The sequence below is a fragment of the Psammomys obesus genome, unplaced genomic scaffold (genome assembly GCF_907164565.1).
Source record: "Psammomys obesus unplaced genomic scaffold, mPsaObe1.curated_primary_1811, whole genome shotgun sequence".
Taxonomy (NCBI): domain Eukaryota; kingdom Metazoa; phylum Chordata; class Mammalia; order Rodentia; family Muridae; genus Psammomys; species Psammomys obesus.
This window is the reverse complement of record NW_026585698.1, coordinates 14,171,590-14,185,793: the sequence shown is the minus strand read 5'-3', so window position 1 is coordinate 14,185,793 and position 14,204 is coordinate 14,171,590. Positions and strand designations below refer to the sequence as shown.

Below are 14,204 nucleotides of genomic sequence, written 5' to 3'. Positions count from 1 at the left end.
CTGTTTACCGGCCCCCTTATGGTAGGAAATACCCTCAGACCTGGGCCTGGGACATTAGCACAGGCTTCTCCCTGTCACAGGACCTCAGTGTGCACACAAAGGCGCCCACCCTGAGCACCTCACTGTGGCTTAATAGCTGTTCTTTCCTCCGGAAGGTATGAAGATCTTAGAAGACCCCTCACCAAATATGCCTGTGGGGTTGCAGGTAGAGTGCGGACAAGGTTACCTTAGGAGCAGCCTGGTTGCCACCCCTACACAGCAGATTTCCTCAGACATTCGTGGGAGACACGCAAGTGACCTCCAGCCCTGACTAGGCCTGAGTTGTCACAGGAAGCTGGAGGGAATTAGGACAATGGAACAGTGGGCTGGCTGAGACCCAGACCCAGAGGATCACGGACCAGATGGCTTCAGCTCACAAGCCAGCCTGCCGAGCTCCTCCCCAGTGAGGCTAGCCAAAGTGTCTGCACTAGAAAAACTGCAGCTTCCCTGTCCTGATGTCTGGATCAGGACACAAGCCCTGAGTGAGAGCCCCAAGTTTGGGGCCCTTCACGGGCCATGTCGTCAGAGACTCCCAGAAGGCACCAGAGGGTCTTCATCAGGCTCCTTCCTCCTCTGAAGAATCCTCGAGGGAACCCTGAACAGGGCTTGTTAGCTCCCCAAATGACAACACTGGGGCTAGGCTGGCCTTCGCTCTCTGCTCCTCTGCCTGAAGCCTGCTGTGAATCAGAAATGACCCGGCCTCAAGCGGGAGCCACACACTTGCACTCCAAACAGATTAATTCTTGCTCCGCCTCCGCCTGTCAGGCCAGGTGGGTATTAGCAACACCTCCCCTGAGGGAAGCAGAGGTCTAGGTCTGTCCTGAGGGGAACAGGACTGCGGCACCCACCCCGCAGAAGCCGTGCATACAAGACTGGACTGTGACCCCCGGGGTCTGAGCTGCCTTGCAGCCGGCTTGTTACATGCCAAAGGTCTCAGTGTCTGGACACTCCAGCTCCTTGTTCTCAGGGTCCTAAGGCTGTGGTGATGGGACAAGAATGTGCTAACTGGGCACATCGGGCTCTGCTGGTCTCTATGGGCACCTGTGGACTTTGAGAGGGGGTGGGGAGGGGAGGGAAGGGGAGGAGTGGTGCTGCAGAACGCTGGGCGGGGCCGGCGGGCGGGGCCAGGCCAGCAGGGAGAAAGCCCGTCCTGCAATCCCTGAGCCACTGTGCTGCCTGCTGGTTGCAGACTCGGGACCCACCATGAAGCTGGCCCTCCTGCCTTGGACTCTGATGCTGCTGGCGACAGTCCCAGGCCCCAGGTGCATAGCAGGTATGCTGGCTTTGCCCTTCTGACCCCTCCCTGTTCATCTGCCTGATCAGCCAGGCCCTACGCAGACACCCCTCTGGGCTCAGCAGCTGTCCATCTGGCAGTGTATCTGTGGCTGTGCCGGGAGTACCGGGAAGGCATTCTGAGGCTCCTGATCTAGACACTTCTGATAGAGACAGGAGATCTGAAGCAAGCCCCTCGTGCGCTCACTGGGTGCATGAAGAACCTAACAGCCTGGGAGGGAATCAGAGATCAAAGAGCCTGACTTCCGAGCCCCGGTGACAGGTGTAATCCCATAGGGAACCCCAGCATCCTGTCTGTCCCCATGCTGGGCCCAATAAAATAAAGCAAGAAGGTTGAGCTTAGAGCCATGGCCCCTGCCTGTGCTGAGCTGGGACTTAGCAGCCCACAGTCCCCTGCCTCGCCCCACCTTCCATGGCAGGGAAGCGCCACCACCCTTCTGATAGGTTTATCTCCTGGCATCTTGAAGCATCTTCCCACACCCCTCGTAGTCATTAACTCCTTAGCCAATAAATAGGTATTGCTGCTCGAGTCCAGACACTCCACATAGCAAAGTGCAGTCAGTCGGTGGCTCAGAACTAGGCCTGGCCCCTGGCGGATCTCCTTCATCGAGGGGCCGGGAAGGGCCAGGTGGGAGATGTGTTCCAGCCTAGGAACTTGCACCCTACCCCAGTCTTGACCTTTCAGCTCTGGAACTGAAACTCGGCCCTGCCACAGGTCTCCAAAGCCCACAGAGGAAGGCCTGGACAGGATGTCCACAGCTGCTGTGGTGTCCTCCCAGCTACACTGTGCTGGAATCCTCACTGGCATGTCCCCTAAAAGGGAGTGTCCTGGCTGCCTCCTCAGAGGGTGGGGCTCTCTGGGCTTCAACTGTTTTCTGCCCCCAAAAAGAGGCGGAAGGAGCTCAAGCCAGACACCATTCCCTCCTGGGCCTTGAATGGGACTCATGGTGCCTATGTGGCCCCAGCCTTGGCAAGCAAGAGGACCCATGCTAGCCACTCCATTACCTGTGCTAAGATGGACCCCAGCCTCTAAGGCCAGTGACATTCCACTGTGCCATTTGGTAGCCAGGGCAGGTCTGGGTAGGCATCATGGGGTCTTCTAATGGACACCAGGGGAAGCAGGCCCTGTGAGTAGTGTCGTCGACCCCAGGACACAGGGCTTTCCTCTCTAAGGTGCCCAGGCCAGCTGCTCCCTGCGATGCGGCGAACAGGATGGACTCTGCTCTTGTCATCCAACCTGCTCGGGCCTCGGTACCTGTTGTGAAGACTTTCTGAGCTACTGCCTGGAGATTTCACCCTCCTCAGGCTCCATGATGGGTGGCAAAGACTTTGTGGTGCAGCATTTAAAGTGGCCTTACTCCACCGATGGCGTCATCTGCAGGTGGGGGCAGCCAAGCAGCTGGGCCATTAGGGCTCCTGCACTCTCAACCCCATGAGTAGAGAGGGGGTGGGAGAGCTGGAGGTGTCACCCTGGAACCCGGGGCAGGCCCAGTCTAACCTAGCCTAAGCTGTTTCTTGAGGAACAGTGCAGGTCTCCAGGGCGGTTAGCTCAGGCTGCCTCTACCATCCGTGTCCCTCAGGTTTAAGGAGAGTATCCAGACCCTTGGGTATGTCGACAGCTTGAACCAAGTGCACTGTGTATCACCCTTGCTCTATGAAAGCGGCCAAGTTCCCTTCACTGTATCGTTGGACAATGGCCGCTCCTTCCTTCGAGCGGGCACTTGGCTGGCCGGTGAGTCCTCCCTCCCTCAAGCTAGTCTAGGCCTCACCTCCCAGGGCCCTGGTTCCTATCGGCAACTGAAGGCCACGGGACTTCCCCAACACTAAGCCGTGCACACTGATACTAGACCTAGTCTGCTGACCCGTCCCTCAGGCTGAACCAGTCCCTTGGGTGAGAGTGGCTGTCACTCTTTACTCCACCCCTGGCATCTAGACCAGAGTCCCAGCCCACAAGGACTTGGAGCCCTGGGGTCCTCATCAAGGTGATTCAGATTCAAGCCCAGACCCTGATAGTCCTGTCAGCAAGGGCCTGGAGAAGAGCCAGATGAGAGGTGTGATCTGGCTCCGGTCCTCAGTTCTGCAGGCCAGGCCTTCATTTCTCCTGGCCACGGTGCCTCTCTGCCAAGAGACCCCAAGGGACGCCTAGAGCTCCTCCGAGCCCTCCAGGTCTCTTGTGCACCATTAAGTCTTTACTCATTCCTTACTCACCCTTCCCAGCTCATCCCTACAAAGTATCCGAGTCCGAGAAGAGCCAGCTGGAGAATGAGACCTACTGGCAATACTATGGCACCTCAGACACGATGGGAAACCTCAGCCTCACCTGGAACATCTCCATGCTGCCCATGCCGGCCGTCACCATTGAGCTTTGGGGCTATGAGGAGACAGGTGGGGCCTGCCAAGGATTGGCAGGGGTGTTGGGAACTTCGGTCCCAGGGGAGGGGAGGGAGGCAGGAGGGAGAGCGGTTGGCATTCGGAAAGGAAGAAAGGATTTAAGGCCAGCGTTGGAGGTCAAGGAGGGTTTCGCAGCTGGGCGAGAAGGACAGCAATAACTTCTGGCATGTGTGGCAGGCCCCAGAGCCAGGAGGAGAAACCTTTGAGTGGATGGTGTGTAGTGAGGACAGAAGCAGCCACCTTGACCCCCTCTCCTCTGGGCCTGGCATGGACCAGGGTGTCTGCACTGGTCACACACAAGCCAGGAGGGGCCCTGTGAAAGATCAGAGCATGCCTGTCTATCTGTCCATTTGCTTTCTTTCCCTCATTCATGCTGTCAGTGCCAGAGACTGGGAGAAGGAAGGAGTCCCCAGAGGGCTGATCACGGTCTTCTCTTCCTTTAGGGAAACCCTATTCTGAGAACTGGACAGCAAAGTGGTCCTATCTATACCCTCTGGCGACAGACATCCCCAATACCGGCTTCTTTACTTTTACCCCCAAATCCGCATCACCTGAGTACCAGAGGTGGAAAGTGGGTGCTCTGAGGATCATCAGCAGCAAGAACTATGCGGGACAACAGTAAGGGCCTGGACAGATGACACTCTGGGATCAGCTGCCTGCAGATGCAGAGCTTATTGAAGAAGCCCAAGGGGTCAGGTCAGCCAGTGAGCAGCCTTGGCTGACGCATTCATCATCTCCCCTGCAGGGATGTGCAGGCTCTCTGGACCAATGATCACGCACTGGCCTGGCACCTGGGTGATGACTTCCGGGCAGACTCTGTGGCCTGGGCCAGGGCGCAATGCCTGGCCTGGGAGGCACTGGAAGACCAGCTACCCAACTTCCTGGAAGAACTGCCAGACTGCCCTTGCACGCTGGCCCAGGCCAGGGCTGACTCGGGCCGCTTCTTCGTAAGCCCCTGAACCTATTAGGGCCCCAGAGAGCGGGAGGAGGACAGGAGGAGCCGGCCTCCCTGACTGAGGGAGACGGAGGCCAGCAGAGGCAGGGTGGGGTTGGAAGGTCACCTTGGGGAGGGAGGAGCGCAGAGCCAGGTGACAGCCCCTGGATCCTCTGCAGACTGACTACGGCTGTGACATTGAGCACGGCAGCGTGTGCACCTACCACCCTGGGGCCGTGCACTGCGTGCGCTCCGTGCAGGCCAGGTGAGCCGGCCGGCCGGGAAGGAGGGATGGGCAGGGTTGGGGGGCAGCCGCCAACGGTGGCCCCGATCCCCTCTCACCGCAGCCCCAGATACGGATCGGGCCAGCAGTGCTGCTATACCGCAGCGGGCACGCAGCTGTTGACCTCGGACTCAACAGGTGGCAGCACCCCTGACCGCGGCCATGACTGGGGTGCGCCCCCGTACCGCACGCCTCCCCGGGTGCCCGGCATGTCTCATTGGCTCTATGACGTCATCAGCTTCTATTACTGCTGCCTCTGGGCACCTGAGTGTTCCCGCTACATGAGGAGGCGCCCTTCCAGCGACTGCCGCAGCTACAGACCCCCACGCCTGGGTGGGTGCTGGCACTGGGGGGGGGGGGGCTGACCCTGTACAGACTGGAGGGCCATGCCTGGGTGGGAAAGGCCACATTAATCTACCTGATCCTCTGCTTTCGCTTTAGCCTCTGCCTTTGGGGACCCCCATTTTGTCACCTTCGATGGCACTGGCTTCTCGTTTAGCGGGAAGGGCGAGTACGTGCTGCTGGAGTCGTCGCTGACTGACCTCAGAGTGCAGGGACGGGCCCAGCCTTGGACAATGCCCAATGGTGAGGTGGGGCGCCATGGTCTCTGATTTGGGGGTAGCACTGCTGGGTCTTCCAAGAAGTCAGCAGGAGCCAAAAGAGCCCGTTCTGAACCCTTGCCCTAGGCACCCAGGCCCGAGGGACAGGGCTGACTGCAGTGGCTGTCCAAGAAGATAACTCAGACGTGATAGAGGTGCGGCTACCTGGCAGGTCCCAGGTCCTGGAAGTGTTGCTGAATCACAAAGTACTCAATTTCACTGAACAAAATTGGATGGACCTAAAGGGTGAGAGGCATAGCCAAGCATGGTCTGCAGGTTACCCGTGGCTTCCACGTTGTCCCTAGTCCTGGCCATGGGCTGCGGCGGAGTCTGGGGTTCAAATACAAAGGCTAAGGTGTCTTGAGCCTTGGAGAAGCCGAGACCTCCAAGGCCAGGTCCGAGAATCTGTGTCCTGTTTGTGCCTGCCTTAGCCTGAGGCCCGTTCTCATACCTTCATATCCATAAGAATGCCTGATAGTCCTCCGCCTAGACCACAAGAAGGGGACTCACCTCTCCACTGCGCTGCGGTCAGTCGAGGTAGCTTGTTCCATCTTCAGGCTCCACTGCAAAGACACCAGCCCTGCAGCTCCAAGAGCACAGACTGGAAGTGGCAGCCAGGAGCCAAAGCTCCCAACTCCCTTGCCACCAGTCTGTGCCGCCCTGAGTTGAACAGTGAGGCGGCTCCTGGTGGGAACGGGTGATGGCCTCCTATACCAAGACCTTCAGGAAGGGCCACAGCGGGCCAGGCTGCGGTAGCCTCATCATGACCCTGAGCTGGAGCCTCCGCATGGAGGAGGGGGAAGCCCAGCAGTACGATGGCCTTGAGGCCCTCTTACGTCTGTGTGCATGCGGTTTTAGGTTGGGAATGATGGCATCTTACAGGCAGGCACATCCTCCTATTACCCTACCTCAGGGCTCTGTCAAGTGCTGGCAGAACACAGGGTCCCAAAGAGCAACCCTAAGCCATCTCTCCTTGTGGCCAGGCATGTTCCTTTCGGTGGCCTCGGAGGATAAGGCATCCATAATGTTGTCTTCGGGAGCTGGCCTCGAGGTCGGGATACAAGGACCCTTCCTGAGTGTGACCGTCCTGCTGCCTGACAAGTTCCTGACCCACACCCATGGTCTCCTGGGGACGATGAATGATAACCCCAAGGATGATTTCACCCTACGAGACGGGCAGGTCCTGCCCCCAAATGCCAGTTCTCAGCAGCTGTTCCAGTTTGGAGCCAACTGTGAGTGGCCCAACCGAACAAACAGGGCAGGGAGGGCGAGGAGGGATCGGACCGGGTGACGGTGGCTCAAGAAGAGAAACTTGGCTGCGGCTGGCTGCTGTCCCCACACAGACTGGCACCTGTCTCCCCAGGGGCTGTTCCCAACACCTCTTCCCTGTTCACCTACGACTCCTGGATTCTGGTCACCACATTCTTGGACAAACCCAAGCATGACCCCAACTTCAAACCGCTCTTCCCCGAGGGGATCACGCTCAGCCCCAGCCAGGCGGAAGGCTTGGCCAGAGTGTGTGAGAACGACCGCTTCTGCATCCTTGATGTGATGAGCACAGGGAGCCTGAGTGTGGCCAATGCCACGAGGAATGCCCACCAGTTGCACCAGGACCGCCTGAAGAGCCTGCAGCCTGGTAGGGGGGGTAGGCAGGGGACGAACCTCTCGGATTGTCTGGCCTCATTCAGTGGCCAGCAGTTTAGGTCTGTCCCCTGTGCTCTGCCCCTATCCCAGTGGTATCCTGTGGCTGGCTCCCTCCACCTTCGAACGGGCACAAAGAGGGCTTGAAGTACCTGGTGGGATCCGTTGTCCGTTTCGGCTGCAACAGTGGCTACAGCTTAGCAGGGTCGGAGACTAGCACCTGCCGGGTGGATGGCACCTGGTCCACGCCTACCCCGGAGTGTCAGCCAGGTGAGCTGCCCCTCCCAGGAGCTGGCTTGCCTCTGCAAGCACCTGTGTCTCCTTGGCCACTGTCACCACCCTCTTCCCTGCCAGGACGGAGCTACACGGTGCTGCTGAGTATCATCTTCGGGGGCCTGGCCATAGTGGCGCTGATTTCCATCCTCTATATGTTGCTGCGCCACCGCAGGAAGAGCAACAGGTAAGACCCTCCCCGTGTGAGGGTCTCGCGCCAACCCCCCACCTCTCTCTCCCTCTTTAGCTTGCTAAGGATCTAGAAGCATTTGGCGGGACCCCTGCGCCACTTTAAACCCATCTCCGTTGCCAGGACCATGTGGAGTTCCCAGCCCTGAGACGGGAGCGCGCTTGATTGACAGCATCGGGCCACGGGTGCTCGCCAAGACAACAGCCTTCCGGGAGAAGCGCAAATCTCGTGCGCCGCCGCCGCCGTAGTCCTCCGATTCCAATTCCCGCCATCCACTCGCTGTGCCTTCAACACTGTGGACCCAGTACCTGTGCCTGCCCTGTCCTCCTGACTGAGACTTGGTCCAGACGTTCTAACTCCCGCACCTCCCCTTCTCCTCCATCAGCAACCCGCCCTCTGTCCTACTGATTGTGGCTCTAATTCCTCAGACTTGAGGGATGGTCTTTTTGGCCTGTCCTAGAACTGGAGTACCTGTGTCCCAAGCCCAGACACTCCTGCACTGAAAGCGAAAGCTCACGTTCCAGTCCCTCCCTCCCCGGAGCCTGACAAACTGAGACCCAGTGCCTGCCCTCCCGTGAGGGCCCCCAGAGCTGAGTGGCCTCCATTCCTGCCCCATGTCCCAACTTGAGAGCCCAGCCTGGCCCAATCCCACAGTGAGGAGTGGCCTCAGGGCCTGAGCAGAGCGGAGGGGGCGGGGGGAGTGCACCATCCATCAGAGAAGAGACCTCCTTTGCACACAGAGCTTGTACTCCTACCTCTTCCGTAGCATACTCAGGAACACCCTCCCTGCCCGTACAAGAAAACAATGTTACATCCCCCCGTGCTTGTCTGCTTGTGCTTCACTACTGTTCCATGTTTGTCTGTGAGGTCGACACTAACAGCCTCAGAGTCTGAGCCCCGCCTACTTCCTCTACTTCTGCTTCACTTGGCAGTCTCTCCCAAGCTTTTCCACGCCTAGGATGGGATTAAGAAGAGTAATGGGGCCCAAGGAGAAGGCTGATGGCTGCAAAGGGCTCAACAGGGCCGGCACGTTTGGGTAGCTCAGGAGATGAAAGTGGCAGGTGCCCTCTGGCTTGCCCTACCTCCTGGCCATGGTGACGCCTGTTCCTCTATTGTTTACGAGCTGTTGCGCATCCTCAGTCAGTTGTTCCCTGAGAAAAGGATACAGTGCACAAGCCCAGGTGCTGTCACTGGGCGGGCCATGACTAAGTTCTCAGGTGACTAGACCTCGGGTTCCCCAGCCCAGAGAGGTCCAGAAGCGAGGCACAGGACTACGCCTCATTTATTTATTTATTTGACCTGCTCACTTAGGCTGGCTCTCTTGGAGGCACAGATCAGTGGCCGGAAGAAGGACAAGCAGGCCCCGAAGTTCTCCTTTGTGGAAAGCCCTCCCTCCCCCTAAGGTCTGTGAAGGGCTTACTTAGGCTGAGTAGGGGTCGGAGTTGTACCTTCCAGCTCAGAAAATGTGGCACAGCGCCACCTACTGATGGAGACTCGGGTAGGAAAGTTTATCTGGGACCTACTGTGTTCTGCAGTTCCAGGGGCACCCACATGGGGGCAGAAGAGGGCAGGAGCAGTAAATACCGGTGGCCGTGGACACCTACCAGACCCTAGGCAGTTGGGAATGACAGCCCCTTGCCTGTTGGGTCACACTCAAGGCTAAGGTTCCTACACACCCCACGTTCCATATCCCCCAGGCTCAGAAGTTTCAAAAAGGCTGTACCGGTTTGTCCAGCTGAACAGGTGTCCAGCTCCCCACTTACTTAGCTTTATTCTTGGCAAGAAATGGAGGCTGAGCAGCAATGGGTTTTCAGAAGAAGAAGAAGAAAAGAAAAAAAAAAAAACCTACATGATGGGGCATCTTATGTGTAAACAACAGGGAACTACAGGCTTGACGGATGGCGCATTCAGAATGCTAGAGGAGGGGGCGGCCCCATAGGGTCTGACTTCCCCACCCCCTACAGCCATTTTTCTGTATCTTTGGGTTTGCAGCTCAGGACTGGATGGGACTGAGGCTGTCTGTCTTGGCTGTCCATTGGCTACCTTCCTCTCAAAGATGAGGTCGAGCAGGGCTTGGCTCCTACTGCCCGGGTCCCCAGGGGGTCCCTGAGCCAAGTTAAGGCAGGCCAGCCCCTTGGCAGTGAGTGGGAGGCTGGCTATTCCTCTTAGACAGGGTCTGTACCTGTAGGAACAGCTGCGGGTGCATCAGACTGTCCCAGAAGTCTACACCAGGACCACGGGAGCTCCGAGTGTGGCAGCCTATAGTCTCAGCTGCCCAGGAGGCTCAAGCAGGAGCCATGGTGAGGCCCTTGTCTCTCCTTTTAAAAAAGACAGGTTGGAACCTCAAAACTGGCCAGGGTCATTTCAGGTAAAGGAGCAGCCTGAGAACTTGGAGGCCAGTCTGGGGAGCAGTGGGGAACTCAGGTTGGCCTTCTTGCCAGGGCTGGAGCATCCAGATTTCACCGTGAGGAAAAGCATGGCCTAATCTGACCTGCAACCCAAGGTGGGCCCTACCTAGACCTGTTCCCCCACCTCCCACCAAACGAAAATGTGTGCTCTGGCTGTGAGCCTGGCCCCAAACAGCTACTGTTTGTAGTGCCAAGGACAGGCTGAACTGGGAAGCCCCACTGACTGACGGGGACTTTCCTAGGGGTCCAGGAAAACGAGGTGCTGCTCTGCCTGTATGAAGTTTTGAGGTGAAAACCAGACCTTCCAGGACCTCACAGGGCCTTGACCTTACAGAGAGGCGTCTCTCTAATGGCAGGTTTGCAAGAGGCCAACACTGGGAGTTTATGGACAGCTCAGACCAGGTTGGAGTGGCAGAATATCCAGATATCTGAAGCCAGTGGGCTGCCCTCCAGCTCTTGTACCCAAGGACAGGGGTTAGACAGTCACGCAGGAGCTAGGGAACAGGTGATGGAAGAGCCAGCTGGCAGGATCCTAGCATCAACTCTAAACACAGAAACAAGAGATGTGTATTCCTGATAGGGGCCCAGGAACCAGCAGAAGCCAGACAGGTGAGGTCATGTGGGTATACCCAGCGAGAGTCACAGAAGCAACACTGCCAAGGCAGACTCTAGCCCCTGAAACAGAGGAAAGTACCCACTCTTCTTCTGTCTTCTGGACGTGGAACTTGCTGAAGCAGAGCCTCTCACTGGCTAAGAGCAATTGGGAGCAAACAGTGGCAGAGTGTGGGATCCTTCCTCGTCTATCAAAATGGCTGCCTTGGAAAAGCTTTATAAGGGTCAAGAGTCAGTGGGGTGGGGCACAGCAGGCTTCCAGTGGGGCTTTCTCAGGAAGCCCTGTCCTCATTTTCAGTGACACAGGGACAGAGGAGTGGCTCCTGTAGCAGATGTGGAAGTCAGGAGGCAGCAGCAGGAAGTGCCTGGCTTCAGCTGAGTTTTTGAGGGTGAGCATCAGCTAGAGAAGGGAGGCTAAATGGATGCCTGCTCCCGTCTCGGCAGCCTGTACCCACTGACCCACCTTCCAGCCATGCACTGGACTACATTTCTCAGGCTCCCTTGGAGCTAAAGCCGTCATAAAATCTAGCCAGGACACTTCCAATCCAAGCCCATGAAGTCCATTAGCACCCTTCAAGGCTCTTTCTTCCTGCTCTTGTCACCCCCAAGAAAATCTTTGGAAGCCTTGCCGACCCATGTCCCAGTTAGGTCCCAGCATGGACACTCTCGTTCCAACCTGTTCAGCCATGCTCCAGATCTCCAAAATCAACTTCTTTTGTGATGTAGCCATGATGCATTTGGTGCAGATATGGGTTGCAACAAAGGGTCCCTCTGAAGACAAGTTACAAGATGGTTGTCCCTGCCTCTACTCCCAACACGTGAACTACAAAGTGAAACTCTGATGCATCAATAAAATAAATAAATAGAAATTTCCTAGGCGGTCTCACTACGTAGCCTTGGCTAGCCTAAAGCTCGCTATGCAAACCACGCTGGCCTTCGAGATCCACCTACCTCTGCTCCCTGAGTGCTAGGGTTGAAGTTGTTTACCGCAATCCCTGGCTTTAAAAACTTACTAAACACCAGAGAGCTAGGGAAACGTGGCCTTGCATTTCCCATTAGCTTTGAAACCAAACGTCAAGGTTAAAGGAGCCTCCAGCTGGAAAGCGTTTCACTGAACACGGAGCAGCTGGACGCCCTGGCTGAGGTCCCTCTGCTGTTCCATACGCTACAGCGTCATGCAGTCAGGACTGGTGTACTTGGAGAAGCAATCTACATAGGCTGGCTGGTGAATGTGGACAACACCCCCCACACACACACACACACAGTGGACACCACCAATCCCATCCTCGTACAAGGACATGGCTCCGATTTTGCTCTTTGTCCAACGAAGAAAACCCAGAGTCTTTGCCAGTTTATGTAGGCTATCTTCTGTTTCCTGTTTTCCTTCCTCTGCTTTTGATTAGGAGGAGCACCAGAGACCCTCTTGCAATAGTGGACAGGAAGAAATGTCATTTGGGGTTCCCACTCCCTGCTGCTAATCTGTGGGATCAGCTTATTGGAGTTAGCAGAACCTAGGCCTGCTAGTGTCCCACATTCTTCTTCTTCTTCTCCCTTCAGCTGTATAGAAACCTGGGCCTTGTGTTCGATGAAGGGTCCCAGCTCCAGAAGGAAGCCTTCATCACCATGGCAACAGGAGCAGATGTCAGATTCAGGGCATCCTTCTGGGATCCAGGCTGCACAGGGTGTTCCAGCTAGCTCTGGAGTTCCTGCCCTGTGTCACATTCTTTCTGTCCCCACTTCCTGCCACATGGATCTCAAGCCCCAACAGAACAGTGGACAGATTTAGAAGCTCCCCTCTAAATCTGGAGTTCCCCTCCCACGCAGCTGTAGGAGCTGCTTCTCCGATACTGTGTAAGCATGGATGGCGTTCTGGAAATGAAACCCTACACTTCATACATGCTGACTGCGACTACCACTGAACTACCTGCCCCAGCACCCCAGCTTTCCTTTCTTTCCCCTCTCCTCTCTCTTCCTTTCCCTCTTTCTTTTCTGCTTTCTTTGCCTTTGGATTAGTTTTTAGACCCTATATAGCCCAGGCTGGCCTTGAACTCTCGCTAGCCACACTAGCATCAAGCTCAGTCAGTTACCTTCTGCCTCAGCCTGCCAAGGGCTGGGGATATAGGAATGGACCACCATGCCCAGCTTATGGGGGTTTTCTGTTTAGCGGTACATTTATTTCTGAAACAAGGTCTCTGTAGCCAAGACTGGCTTTCAAGTCCAGCTCCTCCTGTATCAGCCTCGCTAGTCTTGGGATGGCTAGTGTGAACTCTCAAGCCAGGCTTTCTCCCTCCCTTTACTTCTGTTCCTTCTTCCTTTCTGTCTCTCTCTTTTGCTATGCCAGAGATCACATTCAGGGCCTTTGATATGTCAGGCAAGCACTCAAAGATTCCCCAGCCCTTTGTTTTATTGATTTCTTTATTTTTGAGATCAGGACCTGTCATGTTGCCAAGGAGGGCCTAGAACTCCTGAGGTCACATTTTTCTCCTGCTTCAGCCTCTGTGGTAGTTGGGACGACAGGGTGCTTGGAGCCACACTTGTACTAACTTGTCTTGAAAAATATGAATTAAAGGCCAGAAGTTCAGTGGGTAAGGGAGCTTGAAGGTTAAAAACCTGAGTTTGATTTCTAAGACCGACATGACAAAGGAGAGAACCAATTCCTGTAAGTTATCCTCTGACCTAAATGTGTATATGTATGTCTTCCTAGCTGGTCTGGAACGCCCTAAAAAAAAACAGACTGGCTTCAAACTCAGAGATCCCTCTGCCTCAACCTCCCAAGTGCTGGGATTAAAGGTGTATGCCAGCACTGCCCAGCTAAAAAAAAAAAATATAATTTTAAGTTAAAAACAAGATACATGATTCTGCTGCATGCAAAAACTACACCTCAGCAACAAAGATAGGCATTACCTCAAAGTAAAGGCCTGGAAAAAAGACTTTCCAAGCAAACGGACCTAAGAAGCAAGCTGGAGTCCCCATTCTAATAGCTAAAAAAATAGACTTTCAACCAAAATTAATCAAAAGAGATGGGGAAGGACACTTCATACTTATCAAAGGAAAACTCCACCAAGATGACTTATTGATTCTGAAGATAGATGCCCCAAAAGTGAGGGCACCCACCCCAAATTTGTAAAAGAAACATTACTAAAGCTTAAATCACACATCAAACCATACATGTTAATAGTCAAAGACTTCAACACCTCACTCTCACCAATGGACAGATCATCCAGACAGAAGCTAAATGAATAATGAAACTAACAGATGTTATGAATCAAATGGACCTAACAGATATTTACAGAATATTTCACCCAAACACAAAAGAATATAACATCTCCAAAATTAACCATATACTCAGACACAAAGTAAGCCTCAACAGACACAAAAAAATTGAAATAACCCCATGTATCTTATCAGACCACCATGGATTAAAACTGAACTTTAACAACAGAAAGCCTACAAACTCATGGAAACTTAACAACTCTCAACTCAATGACCAATGGGTCAAAAAAGAAATAATAAAAAAAAAAAAGACATTCTAAAATTCAAT

General features: G+C 55.1%; 1 protein-coding gene across 1 annotated transcript; it reads left to right on the top strand.

Annotated features, from left to right (window-relative positions):
• The first annotated feature begins 1,175 nt into the window (after positions 1–1,175).
• Positions 1,176–8,476, top strand: Susd2 (sushi domain containing 2). The gene is made up of 15 exons (XM_055599019.1): positions 1,176–1,312; positions 2,506–2,713; positions 2,913–3,064; positions 3,550–3,717; positions 4,167–4,341; positions 4,469–4,670; positions 4,837–4,922; positions 5,005–5,273; positions 5,382–5,525; positions 5,627–5,785; positions 6,523–6,771; positions 6,903–7,175; positions 7,274–7,450; positions 7,535–7,640; positions 7,767–8,476. Exons 1-15 carry the CDS (start codon positions 1,243–1,245, stop codon positions 7,789–7,791), a joined length of 2,463 nt encoding a protein of 820 aa, XP_055454994.1. The 5' UTR covers positions 1,176–1,242; the 3' UTR covers positions 7,792–8,476.
• Positions 8,477–14,204: the final 5,728 nt, after the last annotated feature.